The 20,377-nt window shown below is 38.9% G+C and overlaps 1 protein-coding gene across 1 annotated transcript in view; it reads right to left on the bottom strand.

Annotated features, from left to right (window-relative positions):
- Positions 1-19,582, bottom strand: part of LOC127662495 (chloride intracellular channel protein 4-like) — a 43,042-nt gene extending 23,460 nt beyond the window's left edge. Inside the window, exon 1 of the mRNA XM_052153693.1 lies at positions 19,199-19,582. Coding sequence (XP_052009653.1) covers positions 19,199-19,267 — 69 coding nt within the window. The 5' untranslated portion in view covers positions 19,268-19,582. The remainder of the gene's footprint in view (positions 1-19,198) is intronic.
- Positions 19,583-20,377: the final 795 nt, after the last annotated feature.

Raw genomic sequence — 20,377 nt, 5'->3', positions numbered from 1 at the left:
TTGTTCAGAGACATTCAAAGAGCTCCACACTGCTACGGACTTAGCACTGCAACCAACAAAAGTCACTACACGGGCTATTGGCAAGCCAAAGGGCAACCTGTTGGCTTTGGATCATCAAATCTGGCTTACCCTCATGGAAATGTGTGACGCGGTAAAAGCCGCTTTCTTTGATGCTCCGGTGTCTCCAGCCAGCCTTTTCGGCAGCTCTGTGGATGGGTTTGCTGAGCGCTACATCACAACTCACCAACACTCGCAGGCTATGAGACATTATATGCCAAAACAGAGCAGTACTTCATCACAACCGGCTCGCTCCTGCTCTGTCTTGGGCCAGCGCCCGGCTAAAACCCCACGCCTGCATCCTCAGCTCTGCCGGTAAAGCACATGCATTTTTTCAATAAAGAGCACTTTTCCTCTTCAAACACCACACATTATGCACAACCGCTTCCTAATGGTAAGCGGCGCATTATATCATACAATGAACAAACCAAATCGCCCTCTGTCCCATTAGGTGGACGTGTGGCGAGCCCTTATGGGCATTTCCTACTGGGTGCTAAAAATGAGCAAACAGGGTTATACGATCCAATATGCACATTGGCCGCTGTGTGTATTTTCTGTTAAGAACAGACAATACACAAATTATTTATAACCGCTTCCCAATGGTAAGTGGCGAGCTGAAGTCCTTTGCACTTGTATGCGAATGTTACTCTGGCAGTATTAATTTATCAGTATCATGCAGATTGTTTTATTTAGTTGTGCGCTAAATGGGATGCCAAACAAACCATTGACGTGTCCCAGATCACAACACACGAGCGTGTAAACAGGTTGCTAATTTTTGGAGAATAAAACAACTGGGTCCACTTTGTGGCAACCATTAAAATAAGCTTTTAAAATCATGATAGAAAAGTAGCAGCAAAACTTAAAGCAATCGCAGAATGGTGCCATCAGTATACACTTCAGAAAATTGTGCAGCATTCATTGAGTTCATGAATGCTATACTACTTCTGGGCTTATGCAGAAGTTTTTATCTTCTCTCTTCCATGTTCTACTGAATGGCTGATGTGGCACTTACATAATTGCACACCCCTGGTCAATTGAATATTTAAGACTAATACTGTAAATCGGCATGCAGATTTCCTTGAAACCTTGCAAACACACAAAAATGCCTGCATTTTGTGACCCCACAAAATGCTACATCAAAACTTAGAAACGTATATGATTTTGCAAATCAGTATATCCTAATCTGCAGGCATTTTCCGCAACAGAACATGTGAAACACCCCCAACAAAAAACAAAAAAAAAAAAGCAATAAATGTTTTGTACATTTAAAAAAATTCTTTACATTGTTTTAGTAGCATTTAAACATGATTTAATCTATTAAAAATGATTCATCTCCACTTTATACAGAGCATCCCCACTATTTTTATTAGAATATTTTTATCTATATTAGAAGCACCCCTCAATGATTTTGATCTGGAACCAGGCCTGTGAATAACATTACAATATCATTATCAGTGTATGACAGCAAACAGATAATGTTACTGTAGAAGTTATCATTGATAATTAAGGTTAATCTAACGTTAGCCAAGTTAGGTTAGCGTTAGCTAACAACGTTAGCTGTCAGTTTCCTCACATATGTCGACTGACATATGCAACTGCTTGTCATGAAAACAAAAATTATTATGTATGTAACATTATATCTAGCTAGCTAACTTTAGCTAATTATCTAATGTTAATGTTATTACCAGCGACAACATAACTTTTCAGCATCTGAGGAGCAAGTTGGCTCATCATGTAACGTTAAAGCTATTTGTAATGTTAACTAATCAAGTTGAAGTAACACTACTGTTTTAAGCTTAATGTTTGTACCCTTGATTTCTCAAGAAATAAACTGGAGTAACGGTGGAATTTTAACGTTACTTGTTTCTTTGTAGCAGAAGAGACAGCAGGGGTAGCAGGAGAGACAGCCTCTGCTGACTCTCATAGGGGGACAGACATTCAGAGATGGGCAGTAGGATATTTACTTCCCATAGTGGCAGCAGGGGAGGCTGTCTCCCCTGAGGGAGGGACAGCAGGTGATTTTGACAGCAGAGAAATGGGCAGTAGGTCAGAGTATTTTCAGTTCAGTTTTTGAACTGTTAACTCAGTCTCATTTACCATGCTTTGTGGTTGTGAATTTTTAGCCATGTCATCACCATCCTATAAAACCAATGGGTTTATGATTAAATTACTATTAGAGCACAGAATTGTTTACGAGAGCACAAAGTTCTTCATTGATCTAGCCTCTTAATTTTGCTCTCAAAGTGCACCGGATTGATGAATTTAACTTTAAAATGTACAAAATATTCTTACAGGGAAGCATGTCCCCAGACCCCCTCACAGTGTCTGAGGTACACCCATCAAAGTCTCACAAAATCCTGTGGGAAACACTGCATACTTCTGGCACAGCACCAACTCTAACTCCAGCTCTATCTTTCCGCCTTCCCTTGTCAGGCCATACAGCGAGTCTCACAGAACAGAGGTGGGGCCTGGGGGGAGGGCCCACTAGGCTAAATTTAGAACTATAAACAGCCAAACTCATCACAATGTGCTCATTCTCCAGTGCCTCTACACTGACTGGAGTGCACAGTCTGGCCGAGGTATTCCCTTAAAAGGAAGGAAAGAGGGAAGGAAAAAAAAGACAAGAGATACAGACAGAGAGAGGGATATCCCATTTGAGAGACAGGCTTTTCAAACTATGCCCAAGCATGATCTTTTTAAACCCGGGGTTATATTTAACCCCGAGTTAAGCAACTCTTCACTCTTGTAACAAAGAGGTGCAAACCACAAACTGCACATCCAGAAGTATACAGTGTTAAATAATGCCATTCTAAAATGTTACCACATTAAATATTCATTGGTTTAAACACTCATAGAAACTTTCATCTGAGACAAACCATTAACAGTGACTGCAGATGTGTAAACGCAAGTAATGAACATGTATTATTTGTAAAATTTTGGTACAAAAGGCAAATTTTCACGGTCACCGTTTTAAACAACTAAAACAACCAGAGTGGATTTACATACATAGAAGTTGCTTGTTTTGTACTGTACTTCAAATCATCTTCCAAAATTATTAACCTCAAAGAAAGTTATTAACCTCAAAGAAATCTTGCAAAACTCAGGGTTTACAAATCCTGGCACCATACTATGGAGGATTATTTACTAACATGTATGAACAGTGTTAATCATGGAAAACGTGTTATGAAAATGAACCAAACTCAGCGTATACTTGCCTCGCAGACATGAGAAAGATTGAATTGTCTACTTTTAAATTAACCAGTTTAAATTGAAAACAAATTTTATCTGTGTAATCCCTATGAAACCAACAAGAGGTACAGTCTTTCCCGTTTGAGCTCATTATTGTTATCGCTGTGAATACCTCAGAAGAAGAGTGTGGTCCGATCCGACAATTTTTAACACAAAAAGTGTCCCACAAAAGTACATTTTATGAGCGAAAACTGGAATCTACAAAATCTATGCGTTTCATGGCCTTTTTTCAGTGACTTAAAAATTAAAAACAAATGCAAACATGTACATCTCATGTACAGTACTATATATATAGTTGTTACAACACTGCTAAGAAAGTGATGCAGTTTATTTATTCATTTAGTTAATTTCACTATAAAACACCACTTTTGTTCCTGTGTAGTAAGTGTTATTTCCTAATTGCTTATGGCTCAAAAGTATAGAAAATTGCTATAATTCCCCACAAACTTTGCTTTTGTGACCAATGAGAAAACTGGCAAATTTGTGTCTTTGTTTACATAAAGTCAGAAAAAACAACACATGAATACAAATTAACATGTATTTATACTAAAGTAATGCAAAAATTACTCCAAAAGATTTAGAAGGGAGTAGTTTTTCCAGGATTTACGATTATACTGTAAACCTTTCACAAATCAGCCCCCAAATGTAGTCTCCCATCATGTTCTCATTATACGGTCCTTGGTAGCGGCGTTCAAAGTCCAGTATATCCAGGTGGAAGTGCTCAAATGCTCCTCAGTACGCTCTCATGTTCTCCTTGAATTTATCAAGATGAGCATCAAGGATATAGACTTTGAGGGACATCCTACAGCCCATTGTGCCATAGTTCTTCATCAGAGTCTCAACCAGCTCCACATAGTTTTCAGCCTTGTGATTGCCCTGGAAGCCCCAAATCATTGCGTCAAAGCTGTTCCAAGCTGCTTTCTCCTTAATAGTGAGCTTCTTGGGGAATTCATTGCACTCCAGGATCTTCTTTATCTGTGGTCCGACGAAGACACCAGCTTTGACCTTTGCCTCAGACAGCTTAGGGAAAAAGTCTTGAAGGTACTTGAAGGCTGCTGACTCCTTATCTAGAGCTCTGACATATTGACAGATTGTTTCATAAGGCTCAATTTGATGTGCAGTGGTGGCATCACCACCTTCCTGGGGTACAGCATTCTAGTGGCTCCCACTTGACATTGTTCATCCCCTCAGAGAACTCTGTCGGCTGTGGCCAGTTCCACCTGTGGTAGTGCACCTTGGTGTCCCTGCTGTCCCAAAAGCAATGATAGCAGGGAAACTTGGTAAAACCGCCTTGGAGACCCATCAGGAATGCCAACATTTTGAAGTCTCTTATGACCTCTCAGCCATACTCATCGTACTTTAAAGGCATTCAGCAAGGTCTTGATATGTATCCACTTAGGCAGCTGGAACTAAACTGAACTGGTGGGCTTAAGGCCCCTGTATTTATACTACTATTTATATTACTGGAAAGTTCTAAAAGTTACTCCAAGTTTACGCAGCACTGAATCTATCTGAAATGTTCTGGTAAATTGGTAATTCTGTGAAGCCAGCAAGTTTGTGCAGACATTCCCAGAACATTCCTCATGGGCTCTGATACAAAAGCAGACCTCAGACTGATGACTCACAGCCACATTTTCAGTCTGTCTTTGGTCAACAACAGCACGCACGCTCGCTAGCTCACACACACACACACACACACACACACACACACACACACACACACACACACACACAGAAAGTGCCTGACCTACAGTGCGTTTTCAGTCTGTCTTTGGTCAACAACAGCGCACACACACACACACACACTCACACACACACAGTGCCTGACCTACAGTGCACCACTGGTTACACAAAGATGTAGCAGCTGAATCAACAAGTATTTTTCAAATGAACAAAAACATGGTTGATGCTTTGTTTGGCAGACAAAAAACAATCAGCTATGAGATCTAATAAGACCAAACATAGGTTAATGTCCTACAGCCTGCCATACATCAAAGCCTAAATCTATTGCAAACTGAACAATCTAAAACTCTTTCTAGCCCCGAGATGAGCTTATGAGCCAAGCCACATTCATAGTAAAATCAATCCTGTGAGAAGAACTTGGTATAATTTGCCTTCATTTAAATTTAAAAGGAAATTCAAATTCAAAGGTTACGTTGTCCAATGTCCATGGCAAATTCATATGGCTCTTTGAGGTAAGTCAGACTCTTAGACAGTGGATGTCCTTACACAGGGTTGCTGCAGAGTTTTTAAAATCAATTTAAGACTTAAAGACAGTTTTCAAGACCTGAAAAGATCAAATTAATACTGTATCCCCATACCAAAACAAACCCACTAAAATAATCTACTTACATATTTTCCACAAATATATCACATTCAAATTGGTTTATGTACCATTATATAAATAAATTCATAAATTAGAGGTTGACCAATACTACATTTTGCTGATACGATGAAGAGTTGAAAGGCAATTAATGTACCAATAGCTTTTAAAAATTGGTAGCCTACATTAAATGTTCTTTGTCTGGCCCTCTAAATCAAAGGGTGAAAAGACTGAGACTACAAGAGTCCAAATTAATAAAATTCCATATGCAGTTTATGGTGCAACCAAAATACTAATAACCAGGGAGAAAAAAAAAAAAAGATTTGATTCATAGTGCAGAACTTTTAACTTTAAAGGCTGAAATAAACAGAAGACTCTTATTTTGAAATGTAAGTGCTTCCCTGCTGTTCCCAGCTGCTCATTCAAACAGATAAGCTGAAATAAAATGTGCACTCCTACAATAATCTACAACATATTACAATATAAACATTTAAAAGTAAACGTTGTCATATTTTCTCAACACTACTTTTCATAAATTTTTTATATGGCCTAATGATTGTGAACAGCTCAGCAAAAAATACAACAGTGCAGTGTTTTCACTCTGAAGGATGCCGCGAATCCATTTATTTTTAAGTTCTAAATCTTAAAGTTTGATTATCACATTAGGCCATATCATGATTCCTGTCTTTCACCCCCAAATTTAAGACCTCTTTAAATGATAATTAATACATTTGTTGTATCATTTAAGATATAAAATATTTTTATGACCTTAAATTTTGAAGACTTTTTCAGGACCTGCAGGAACCCTGCGATAAGAGACTGAATTGGCCCATCTAATTCGGTGGAATTTGACTGAAAATGAGCTCTGACTGACCATTACTTTGGGTTAAAAATGGAAGCTGTAACACTCGAGAGCTGTACCATAATTTTTCTCACCAGCATCAAAACAAAATAAATATTTCCAGTGGGTTTGTACGCCTCGCTGATATTTCAAGTTCATTTTACAAACTGTAGAATGGCTGTTGAGGCGATGTGAAACTCCCCTTGATTCTGGGGTGTAGATTACTACCCCTCAATAATCAACTCAAGCAAGTACAACCCCCCAATATTTCTCAGTTTAGAGAAAATGTTATCCAATGCGTGAAACTCATACATTATGTGCAGGGTTTGAAATGTACTTTTTGTCTCACCAGCCACTGCAGCTAGTAGTTTTCCAAGGTCACCTACCGCTCAGCATTTTCACTACCCAAAATCCCCCACCTTGCAAAAAGTGATAAAAGGTAACTGGAGACTATAACTGCATGGATTTGTTTAGACACTTTAAGCAAGAATGATGTGAGTTAAGCAGGACACAGGCCTAATGGTTTAAGTAACCTATAAAATATCCAAAGCCAAACACCAATTAGAATTGGAGTAAGATAGAACAGAAGGAAAATTTGTCAATAACATGTCCATAATTCATGGAAGTTTCAACCCCTTCAACTTGTAAATGCCTATCAAAGTTTACCATTGTTTAGCAGTGGCATTTGTAATGACAGGGAGCCTTCACATTACTGTGGTTTGGTTAATGCTGATAGTCTTTTCTAAATAAAAACAAATAAAAAAAAAAAAAAAAAGACTAAACACATTTAGAAACCTTTAACTACAACTTTCACAGTCCTAATGAAATTCATGTCTAATAGATTTGCCCTAATAGATTTAATATGAATCTGTAATATAGGTGTAATATGATGTTCACATACACCAAGTTAAATGTGCCTTTAAGCAGCTTGGAACATTCCAGAAAATCAAATGTTAAAGCCTTTAGGCAATTAGCCAATTATCTTCTGATAAATGGGTGTCAAAAGGAGGTGTACATGTGGATGTATTTTAAGGCCTACCTTCAAACTCAGTGCCTCTTTGCTTGACATCATGAAAAAAAAAAAAAAAAAAAAAAAAAAAGATATCAGCAAAGACCTCTGAAAAACAATTGTGGACCTCCACAAGTCTGGTTCATTCTTGGGAGCAATTTCCAAACCCTGAAGGTACCACGTTCATCTGTAAAAACAACAGTACGCAAGTATAAACACCATGGGACCCCGCAGCCATCATACCACTCAGGAAGGAGACGCATTCGGTCTCCTAGAGATGAACGTAGTTTGGTGCTAAAAGTACAAATCAATCCGAGAACAACAGCAAAGGACCTTGTGAAGATGCTGAAGGAAACAGGTAGACAAGTATGTAAATCTACAGTAAAACAAGTCATATATATCGACATAACCTCAAAGGCTGCTCAGCAAGGAAGAAGCCACTGCTCCAAAACTGCCATAAAAAAGCCAGACTATAGTTTGCAAGTGCACATGGGGACAAATATCTTACTTTAAAGGGTAACTAAACCCTAAACCAACTTTTTTTAGTTAATGATCTGTAAGAATGGGGCTTTATTAGTACTGGTCATTGATTCAAGTAATTTTTTTGACATTTGTGTATAAAGTGTTTTAATTCTACAATATATGGTGTAAAAACGTCTGAGTGCTGCCCTCTTCAGGTTGAATGGTGGCTACTGCAGTTGAATTTTCCTATTGGCTGTTTGCGGTACTTCGTGATGTAAGCGGTGACAGCTGACGTAAGCAGGTTCCAGCTCACCACACCCTTGGTACGAGCTACCACGCCCATGGCAGTATAAAAACCATCTCGTTTCGTCAAAACCACTGTAGCGAGTCAGGAGTTGGAATTGCGAGTATTGAAAACGATCAGGATAGAGTATTTTAGCATCTATTTAGCATAGCATTTATATAGTTATTTAGATTATTTTGTGTAGCCTAGGTAGTTAATTAGCATATTTGTTAGTGTAGTATTGTTAGAAGCATAGTTAGTTAGTAGCATAGTATTAGCGTCAGTTAGGATAGCTTCAAGTTAGCGTAGATTATCTTTATTTAGTACAGTGGTCAGGATGGTACGTGAGGTGTAATGTTGCTGGTTGCAACAGCACTGCTGGACTGTATTGCTTTCCATATAGACTTGGAAATTAGGCGCCAGGGGTTGCACGTCCTTGTTCTGGAAGACCGCGAGTTCCGCCAAGAGCTGTAGGAGTGTGCAAACTGCATTTTACGCGGGATTGCTTCTCCAACGCAATGGAGGTGGAAATGGGCTTCTCCAAACAGCTCGCGCTGAAAGCTGACGCAGTGCCAAACGCTGCTCCTCCTGCATGGACTCCACCACCTCAGCGGCGTCTTGAGGTGAGTGATCATATATATTTGAATCACAATTTATGGTTAGGCTAAAGTTAATCCTCTGGGGCCGACAAACGCGCGTTCGCGATGCGGGAGTGTTAAACGTATTGCACCCTTATACATTGTATTACGGTATTGACTACCTGTATAGTTTTATTTGGAGGTAAATGGTTTTGTACATGATGACGTTATGCTTTACGTCACATTCTTCTAAGTTGAGAGAACAGCTAACTGATGTTATGTTCAAGTGAAGCTTGCTAAATAAAAATCCTGCTAAAAGGATAAACATCACTAAACAGCGTGTCGTTTGTTTTTCCTGCACGCGAGTGAAGGTGAATGCGCACTCGGATGCTCAGCAGGGAGTTAAAACCGCAGTTTGAGCCAGCGGCTCGAATTGATATGGCTCCGGCCCCGTGTCCACAGACAATTCACCCTCCTCCACTTCAGGTGAAGGTGGGGGAGAAAGGTCCTCGACTTAAAAAGACCGCTCCGTGGCAAAGCTACTTGCTTCACTCTCCATTTAAGAGTCTGACAGCAGCTGTCAATTAATCTGTCACTACGGGTCTCAGGTGCACGCCCCCCCGCTCATCCCCGCCCTCGGTTCGTCCCCTCTATCCCCGCTGGGGTCTGCCCACTTTGAGCATTTTTCAAATATTGCTAGTGGGTGGAGTCAGACTCTGAGCAGGGGTTTAGTTACCCTTTAAGAAATGTCCTCTGGTCTAATGAAACAAAACTGAACTGTTTGTCCATAATGGCCACCATTACGCTTGTTGGAAAAAGGGTGAGGCTTGCAAGCCGAAAAACACCATCCCAACTGTGAAGCATGAGGGTGGCAGCATCATGTTGTGGGGGTGCTTTGCTGCAGGAGGGACTGGTGCACTTCCCAAAATAGATGGCATCACGAGGAAGGAAAAATCATGTGGATATATTGAAGCAACATCTCAAGACATCAGCCAGGAAGTTAAATATCTGTTGCAAAAGCTTGGGTCTTCCAAATGGACAATGACCCCAAGCATACCTCCAAAGTTGTGGCAAAATGGCAATAGGACAACAAAGTCAAGGTTTTGGAGTGGTCATCACAAAGCCCTGACCTCAATATGATTTGTTGGCAGAACTGTGTGTGAACAAGGAGGCCTACAAACCTGACTCAGTTACACCAGTTCTGTCTGGAGGAATGGGGCAAACGTATTGTGAGAAGCTTGTGGAAGGCTACCTAAAACATTCAACCCAAGTTTGGCAATGCTACCAAAAACAAAATGTATGTACATTTCTGATCCACTGGGAATGTGATGAAAGAAAAGCTGAATTAAATCATTCTCTCTCATATAATTTTGACATTTGACATTCTTAAAATTAAGTAGTTATCCTAGCTGTCCAAAGACAACATTCCCTTTTTACGATTAAATGTCAGAAATTGTGAAAAACTGAGTTTAAATGTTTTTGGCTAAGGTGTATGACTTCAACTTTATCTCCTCTTTACCTCGTAAGAGCCGTTCATAATGTAAGTGCTATCTAGCAGTTTGAGATGTTTGACTTCCTCCATATAGCGCTTTATAATAAATTGTTCTCTGTAGAATTCAAATGGGCCACATAAGTTTTGTGTTTTCCACCAGCATAATGCAAGTTTCGCTCTGCACTGTTCCAGAGCTATGGTGTTCTTATCTCTGGAGCGCGCTGGTGTGGGCTGAGGCAGTTCAGGCATATTTAGTTCTTATAAAGCGCTCATTGCGAGATGAATACAACCAAATTTCCTTTGGAAACAGCTCAGAATCGCCTGACATTATCCAAATTTTCAATGCAGGAAACCCCCCAAAAAACATGTATCCACCGTTGGTGGGTGTTCATTTCAAACCATGATTAATTGTCTAAACATTTCATTTTTATATATACACACTATATTATAAAATATTTGTATTCCTAAATGTTTAAAAAATAAAAGAGCACACACTACAGCTTTGCCTTTAGAAGTGGTTATTAAAGTGTAACTCTGCTTAGTCTGCAGAAACAATTGCTTGAATCAGCTTTAGTTCAAATAAAAAAAAAAGACAAACACACTGAAGTCATCTGACTCCTCATGCAGCCTAAACAATAATTAATGAAATAATTAAACAATAATCTAAGAAGCCATATAAAGCAAAGCTTAATGTGGTTGCATCATCAACACCAGTGACAGTGTCCTTACACAGTAAACATCACCACGGTCACATGGTGATCTGGCCCAAACAGAGGACAACTCTAGGCTGTAAACTTCTCAAGTCAGCATTGATTTGTCCAACGATTTCAGGCACAAGTTTAATTTACATAATTGCCAGCTAGTAGGTTAGAGACGAAGCTCGCATTAGCATCAAGGGAATCCCTTGACCCTTGAGTTAATGGTTCCAGCAAATGGGAAGTTCACATCAAACTTTAGTTCACACTCTAAAACTACGTATATATTTGTATACATCTGAATATTTTGCAATATACTTTAAATATAGTTATTTTATACTTGTAATCAAAAACTTTATTGTAATTGGGATTGTCATTTTGGATTAACCTTGGAAATATTTGTTTTTTTTTTTCATGGCTTGCTATAGAACAAATTAATGGGAAAAATACTTCCAGAACAAGTATTTAGAACAGATAGCTAAAAAAAAGTGGGCAAGCACTTTTGTGCTGTATAGTGATTTTTTTACCTAGCACCTCTAAATATCAGGGTTCTGGAAAAAAGAATATAGAATTGTGGCAATAACTTAAAATCTAGTCACGCTGGCGACAGTAAGGAACACTTTGAGTGTGTTCATATGCCGTTTTGTTCATATGTTTGATATCATCTTGTAAGTCACTGAATTACTGTCATCTTTAGATTGCACTCCAGTAGGGAAGTGACCCTATTAAGTACAATATAAGCCCACTTACTGTTTTTATTTTGAAGGGAAAAAGAAATGAAGACAAAAAGACAAAGCAAGTGAAAAAAATTGCTGTTGCGGAAGAAAAGAAAAAATGTTTGGTATCAATTTACTTATTATTTGGAGCCAATCAAATGTTTCATTCGAGTTATTTGGGACCATGAGGAATGACAAAAAAGAATTAGGCTAAGCAAGGGATAATGTACAGTCAGACGGTTGTTATCACACAATAAACCCCTACAGGGTGATCAGGACCCCGACACGAAGCGGAGTACTACCCTGAAGGTGTTTATTGTGTGTTAACAACTGGCTTACTGTACATTTAGCTTTTTACACGGCAAATAAATAAATAAATACATGGACATAAAATATTGATTTCCGTTGAAATTATGTAATTTGAGAAGAAATAAATAGCTGAACAGCTGAAATCCACCTCCGGTTTACGTCGGAGTTCTGTTGGTGTTTGATTTGAAAAAAGGACCGTCTGACTCCTCAATATTCAGCCTACTAGCCAAATAAATAAATGCATGCACATGAAACATTGATTTGAGTAGAACTTATTTTATTAGCTTACTTGTAGAGATCGAACAGTGAGCCGAGAAGCAGCAGAGACAGCTTGCATAACCCAGATGAGCGGTCTGATATGTCTTAATCCTCGGATGTGCGGTTGTTACAAAGCAATATCTGCCCACAGGATGGTGCTACTGACCAAGTAATAAATTGGAGTGGTGGTGGCGTAGTGGTTAAAGCACAGGGCTGTTAATCAGAAGGTTGCAGGTTCTAACCCCACGGCCACCATTGTGTCCTTGAGCAAGGCACTTAACTCCAGGTTGTTCCGGGGGATTGTCCCTGTAATAAGTGCACTGTAAGTCGCTTTGGATAAAAGCGTCTGCCAAATGCATAAATGTAAATGTAATAAATTAAGATATTAAAGAGATAGTTCACAGAAAATTCTCTTATCATTTACTCGCCCTCATGCCATCCCAAATGTGTATGACTTCCTTTCTTCAGCAGAACATAAATGAAGATTTTTAGAAAATATCTCAGCTCGGTAAATCCATGCAATGCAAGTGAATGGGGATCAGACCTTTGTAGCTCCAAAAATCACAAAGAAAACATAAAAGTAATCCAAATGATGCCAGTGTTTAAATGTATATCTTCAGAAGCTATATAATAGGTGTGGGTGATAAATAGAACAATATTTAAGACTTTTTTTTTAACTCCAAATCTCCACATTTACTTTCAGATGTGAAAGTGAAACTAAACAGGCACATATGTGACTTTCACATGTAAAAGTGACGAATTAGAGTAAAAATAAAAAAGGACTTCAATTTTTATAGGTTTCTACCTTCACCTATTATATAGTTTCAGAAGATAACGATTTAATGACTGGAGTCTTACGGATTACTTCAATATTTCCTTTTGTATCTCAGAGCTGAGATATTCTTCTAAAAATATTTGTGTTCTGCTGCAGAAAGCTTGAGAGAGAGAACCACTAATAGGTTACCCCATGTGACTCTAATCTTTCTAGCTAATTTGGTTGCATAGGAGACCTGGCTGGAGTCACTCAGCACACCCTGGACTCGAACTCGTGACTCCAGGGGTTGTAGTCAGCGTCAATACTCGCCAAGATACCCAGGCCCCAGGAACCCTAATTATTAAGAATTTCCCACACTCCTAGATGTCAACGATTATGTTGTTAATTTCAGAACGAGAGGATTTTCAGTTGAAATCCACAGTACAACACCAGACAACCATGAGAACTGCAAAAATCCTCACTATTTCAGAGGTTTCATTACTGCTGCATCATGCTCTAGAGAAGTCATATCAAAAGAGATCTCATTAAACATCCGAGGCTCTCAATCTCAATTCCATTAGCCAACACAGCGAGATTAAAGCAAACCATTTCTGACCACATTCAGCTGTACAGAGAGTGTGTTTGGACCCTTTTTAAAATGTATTAGCATTTATACTAACACATACTGCAGTGTATTCCTGGCTGTTGTTTTCCTTTGATCAAAGCAAAAATCTAGATATGCACAGATGGCCAGCAGGTGTGGCTGTACAGAGGGAGGGAAGGAGATGACTGCATTATCAGCCGCTAGCAGGGGCAAGGTTTGCTCTGTTTCTATGACAATAGAGAGGATGGTCCTGTTGTGATGTTGTGCAGGAAAAGGCATAACAATGATGCATTACAATCATGCTGTTAATTATGAATGAGAGAGAGTGAAATAAAAATTGAGAATGGAGGGAAAGAAAGAGATCACCATTATCTTTCTACTGCAGTGTGTGTACACTTTCAAACAAATAAAATGAAATTCTCTTTACCTAGGTGCCATAGAAAAGCACACATACAGAACAAGCGTGCGTCACTGTAGCTCATCTATTCAGGCAGATATCATCAGGGTGACCAGCAGTCTCTCTTTATGCTGTTCCATATCAAAGTCACTACAGCCAGAGGACTGTTTTATCCCTGCTGACTAGACTGATTCTGCTTGCTGATTTCCAATGTCATGATCACTGAACTGCTGTATGAAACAACAGTGTGTGGTCAAGCTGAGCTTGGCATAATTCATGCCCAGCTTAAATGACACCACTGCAATGAAAAAATTACCCGACTACCCCATTCATAAAAACACACCAGATGAGATCAATGCATCACTTTTTTTTTTTAGACCAATATCAGGCATTAGAGACAACAGCGTTATGTTCATCTAGTATGCTCATCTAGTATATAGACAGCTCAACAACACACTGCAGACAACTCTGGAAAGGGATATTTTTTTTCTCCCTAATTTGGAATGCCCAATTCCCAATGCACTCCAATTCCACATGGTGACCTCAATCCAGGTGGTGGAATTTGAATCTCAGTTGCCTCCACGTCTGAGACCATCAATCTGCGGATCTAATCAAATGGCTTGTTGAGGGCGTTATCACGGAGACGTAGCACATGTGGAGGCCTACGCTATTCTCCGCGGCATGCACGCACAACTCACGTGCCCCACTGAGAGCGAGAACCACATTATAGTGACCACGAGGAGGTTAACCCACCGTGACTCTATCCACCCTAACAACCAGGCCAATTGGTTGCTAAGGAAGCCTGACTGGAGTCACTCAGCACACCCTGGATTAAAACTAATGACTCCAGGTGTGGTAGTCAGCATTTTATACCCAGGCCCCTCTGGAAAATGATAGTTAGACCAAAAATTACAAATTGAACTTAACCTCATGTTGTTAAGAACACAAAAGTTAATGTTAAGGCCCTACCACATGAGTCATGTCTAGAGGTCAACCGATATTGGTTTTTTCAGTCCGATGCCGATCTTTTGAAATCCGGGTCGGCCGATGGCCGATTAATGCTGCCGATTTATTTTGGCCGATATGTGCTTGTTTTTAACCTCTTATTTGAACCTTTTATTTGAAAGATAAAATGTAACACAAATAATTACTTAAGATAGACAATTTCTCAACAAATACATATTGAACACTTGACCAATCTGCACTTGTACACTTAAAAATGTATAATGTAAAAACATATTGTATAAATAATGTATAACAAATATATTAAATAAACAAAGCAGGTGTTACAAACTGCTCCGAGACACGAAGGTTGAGATCCAAATGCAGCTTTAATTAAGGGGCAATCCAGACACGTAATCCAATATTCAGAGCATCCAAGAGAAGCACAGGCATAACTAGGGATGGGTATCGTTAAGGTTTTAATGGTATTACTATCTTACTGATACTGCTTATCGATCCGTACTTACGGTATTCTTAACGTTTGTTATATACATATATATATATGTATATATATATATATATATATATATATATATATATATATATATATATATTACATTACACAAATATAAACGTTATATAGTCACAGTGATTTAATTTCAGGAAGGTCTACTAACATTACTGTTCAGGTGTGCTCTAAAATGAAATCTAATAAAGTAATCAATTGTAAAATAACACTGCATAGTTTATCATAGATAGATTAATGCAGAAATTATTCATTCAAGAGCTGTAAGTGATTTTCTCTTTGCATTTTGTTGTTTGATTCGCAGTAATGGCTCAATCGTCAGCATGTTTATTAGGACGCTTCCCCTTTAAGACCGAGTTCCGATCTAATAGGCTCCTGATGCAGCATATTTTCTCCCAACTATTTCCATAACTACGTCCATTTTAGACATAAACTGTGTTTAAGTGAATCTCCAAGCCGTTTTGACATATTTTTGTGTATAGTTGATCGTTTAGACGCATGAAACCCAAAGTAGCCTATACTTTGCTTGTCTCTTTGCGGTGTGTTTCGGAGCGTGCGCCGCCTTGGGAACAGTAGGCTATCTCTTGCGCTCTTTTTATTATTATTAAACGCGTCCCGCAATTTAGCAACAGTAGCATTTTACAACAATCACCAATCGTGCTGATTCTGACGTTAAGTTTGAGTTTTAGGGAGAAATGTCAGTGCACCGCTGTGAAGGGAAGGAAGTTGTGCTAGACAGAATGTGGCTTATGTATAAATATTCTTTTTATAATCTTTGGAAGGCGAAATCTAAAATAAAATCAGACTAATAATCACAGATCTAAACCAGGCTACGTTTGAATGTTTCGTTCTGTTACTCATTAAGCTGTGCTCGTGTTGGGCTCGTTTTGTGCTCGCTGTGGCACCGCGTGAGCGAGATCTCTCTCTCTCTCTCTCTGACTGCGAATAGCTAAATTGCATCACAGACAAATGGTTTCATATTATTATTATACATAGAAATGGCTGGCGAGATAAAATAACTTTCTCTTTATAGCAATAAAGAATGTATTTTCTTAATTTCTCCAACACCGACAGCAGAACCGATAACGTCCGAGCTTACCAAAGCCAGTCCTTCAATAGCATATACTGCGTTGGTATATTTTTATTACTTATTTCTCTGCATTGAGTGACAACCCTCTCAAATATAAGAGACACAAACAGAACAATAAAAGTCTCAGATTCACTGTCTGTAATTGCAAAATTCTTGCTTCCTTATTGTGACATGATAGCAACCCTTCTGCGGTGATAATGCAACTTCAACTACGCTATCAATATCCAAAGTAGCCGAACGTCATGTCAACTATCGCGTTTGTCACGTTTTTTCTTGAAGTTGGCAGTAACATATCAAAAGTTTTTAATTAAATCTAAAGAAGTTATACAAATTTAACCCTTACTGTTTTCTCCAAGGAACTTAGCTCCTTCCTTAGGCACTGGATGAGGTCTGCTCACTCTGCTGGAAAATGACTCTAGGGGCAGCGTGCGTCGAACACGTGTTCCACAACAACACTAGGCTGCCCACAGATACGCCTGCCTAATAATCGGCTTAATATGCGTGGATATTGGCCGATGCCGATTATGTAAAAAATGCAAAAAATAAATAAAAATTGGCCGATTAATCGGTCGACCTCTAGTCATGTCAGCACTTTAATGCACCTCTCAACACATGCATTATAAACACCACTTTGACCTCCAAATAAAAATCACTGCAAAGAACATCTTCTATTGATTTTAGCGCTGACACAACCACAGTTATGACACGTCATCTGAAATGTCCAGTAATTACTGGCTGCCACTTAAACAGGTCAGCAGCAAAAGAGTTGAAGTTTAAATTCTTTGAACTTTGAGCACTGCATAACAAAACCTGATGGAAGCGCAACGTGGCACTGATGCTAGTCACGTGGAAGGGCCTTTAGGCAGCATGATAGGGACTGGCAGCCTCTGTCACCATTCATTCACTTTCATTGTTTGAATAAAAAGAGCAGTGCCCTCAACATTCTTCTAAATGTCTCCTTGTGTTCCTTATCTTGGAAAAAAGGAAGTCATACAGGTTTGGAAAAATATGAGGGTGACAGAATGTTTATTTTTAGGTGAGCTAACCCTTTAAAGGACATAAGGATGGAAACTTTAGATGGTGCATTTATTTTAGCAATCAATCTGTAGGATGTTAAATATGAAGACATTCCAATGTATTGCTGGATCATTTCACATCTTGTTGACCTATACCATGCTGCAGTAAAGTTCATTGAATTATTATTTACAGTCTGTTAAATACAGAAAAGTCATCCTTTGATTAAAGCCTCAGGAATTATAAAAGCCTGGTCAGCATTTACACATCTGAGATTGAAAGTTCTCCGAGCTTTAACACACTAGTAGTTTAGTTACGGAGAGCTTCAGTAAGGATAGCTTTTGGCGTACACTTCTAAATAGGTTTCAGACAACAAACTCAAAAGTTAGCAGGCCCCTCTGTTAGCAGGCCACTCCTCTCTCTTTTCTGTAACTCCCTCCCCTCCTCTTCTCTCTCCCTCCTTTCAGTCCAGGAGTTTTCCCGCTCTGCCTCTGCCAGGCAGAAGGCCTTTTGGGGGAGAAAACAAGGGAAGGAGAGACGGCTGTGTTCCCGGCAGTGGAGAGGAATTCAAATAATTCCTGTCTGATTACTCCAAGATCCAGGGGAGGAAAAGATCTACAGGCAATCATTCACATAATTAAAGCTCTGTTTTTCTTTGAACTTTTAATGTTGAACTGCAAAGTGTATATTCTTGACATTTATTTCAAGAGCAAACCGTGGATAATATCCAAACTGCATTCTCTGGTACAGCAGAAGAGCGAGAAGGGTTATTACATTAAACGTGATATAAGACTAATTCTCGTGTGGAGTTTCCAACGAGAAACCCTGTTATGAGGATCCACTAGTGTCGCAGTAGACCACACAACAAAGAAAGGCGCGTTACTTGTATGAGAAGCCCTTTTTAACAAAGGAAAAATACCCTGTCCTGTCTCGTTAGTTATTTCAAAATTATCGCAGTACACCTGGGATTTTTAATGCTCTGTTTAATTAAAGTCTGGTCTACTCTGTATCCTGGACTCGGACGGATTTCCTGCCATTAACTCTCAGCTGCAGATTTACATTGTTGTCCGTCTCCCATCCGACCTCGAACCACTCCTTGAACCTTGCGCATTTAGCTCGGGAGTAAAACACTTTCCCCCTCAATTTAAATACATTTTTAATAATAAGAAGTCACATGGAAGTGATATTGATTGAAATAAAAAAACCGCCAACACCCTCCTTCAGACATTCACTTGGCCAACTCAGTGTCATCATTCCCTCTTACTGTTAAAAACAATGGTCATATTTACTAATTAATAATAATGAGACATACATATATATACATACATACACACACACACACACATACACACAAGTTAATGTGGTCACTCTGACTGCGAATTGTGCCAATAATAATATATTGTTTACACCAGTACACCCTTCAATCTATAGAGACCAGAATAACAGCACATAATTTGACAAGAAAAGCCAGCACTTTATTATTTAAATATGAAAATTCGCCTTTAAGGTGGTATTACGTATCAGAAAGCGCATCTATATTACTGGAGTTAATCTTTACTTGAATATATGACTGCAGTCGTTTGGTCAGCACTCTCTTACCTTCACAAAAAGCTCAATGATGGGTTCATTATCCCCCTTCACACCGTTCTGAGGTACCGAGAGAGACATCCCGAACTTTTGCCTTCACTCAGACGTGTTTTCAACACAACAGACAAATAGTTCTTCACCCTAGCGAAAAAGTTTTCCAGCAGCACCCTCTTTCACGCTTCTCCTGAAACAAATATCAGACTACTGCAGTATCTCCAGACGCAACCTACAGACAAAGAGTCCGTTAAACACGCCAAACACCGAAGATACGCTTTTTCCCGATTCAACAAACGCGCTATTAATTCTAGCCCGTCGGCTAGAAACACATCATATAGAAAACCCGATAGCGTCCGCTATGCAGCTCTCACTCAGGATGGCGACGAAGAGGGAAACAACTCAATGGGAGTATTTAAGCCAGTAATGTCATGCGCAGAGCGAACGGAACGGGAGCGAGTGGGCAGAACCCGTCCGCCGCGCGCAGAATCGGTACACGAGCAGCCCACGTGAGTGCACTTTATCTAGTCACTAGATTCTAGTGCTTCCTGAATAGTTTCTATTGCACCTAAATTCCGACCGAAAAGTACGTCTGACTGTGCATCTTGAGTCAATGACGTCAAGCTCAGCTCTCTTAAATAATGAATTCACCCCTTCTATGGTGAATATTTCTTTAGTTTCTGAGTTCAAATACATTTTTATATTTTTTTTCTGGGGCATAGTCTAAAATGGCATGTAATGTTATCGTACTCCATTGCTTCTAAAAAATAAAATCAAACTCTCAAAAGCTGAAATTCTTGAAAAAAATAAATGTTGGCATGAGTAGTGCAGAATATTTTATTATTTTTTTAATAGCAGTAAAACAATTATTTTGAAATATTATTCATATTTGAAAAACCCTTTGTCCATCATATCAAAGACATGTATAACATACTTGGATGTAAATTGTCGGTTGTTATTTTGGTTGACAAAAAACATATAACAGAGACAAGACCCCTTCAGATCCTCAAAACTGATTAAGTAAAAAAAAAAAAAAAAACGTATATTGTTTAATTTTTATGAAAAGGCACACTTAGTTCAGGTCAGTAGTGTAACCCTGAGAAAACTTCATGATATTTTTGACTAAAACAATCCATGATATTTGCTAAATAATAATTAATTCCTTGAAAATTTGTTTGCAAACCTTTTTAAAATTAA

This window comes from Xyrauchen texanus, chromosome 22 (assembly GCF_025860055.1).
Source record: "Xyrauchen texanus isolate HMW12.3.18 chromosome 22, RBS_HiC_50CHRs, whole genome shotgun sequence".
Taxonomy (NCBI): Eukaryota; Metazoa; Chordata; class Actinopteri; order Cypriniformes; family Catostomidae; genus Xyrauchen; species Xyrauchen texanus.
This window is presented reverse-complemented; position numbering and strand designations above follow the sequence as displayed.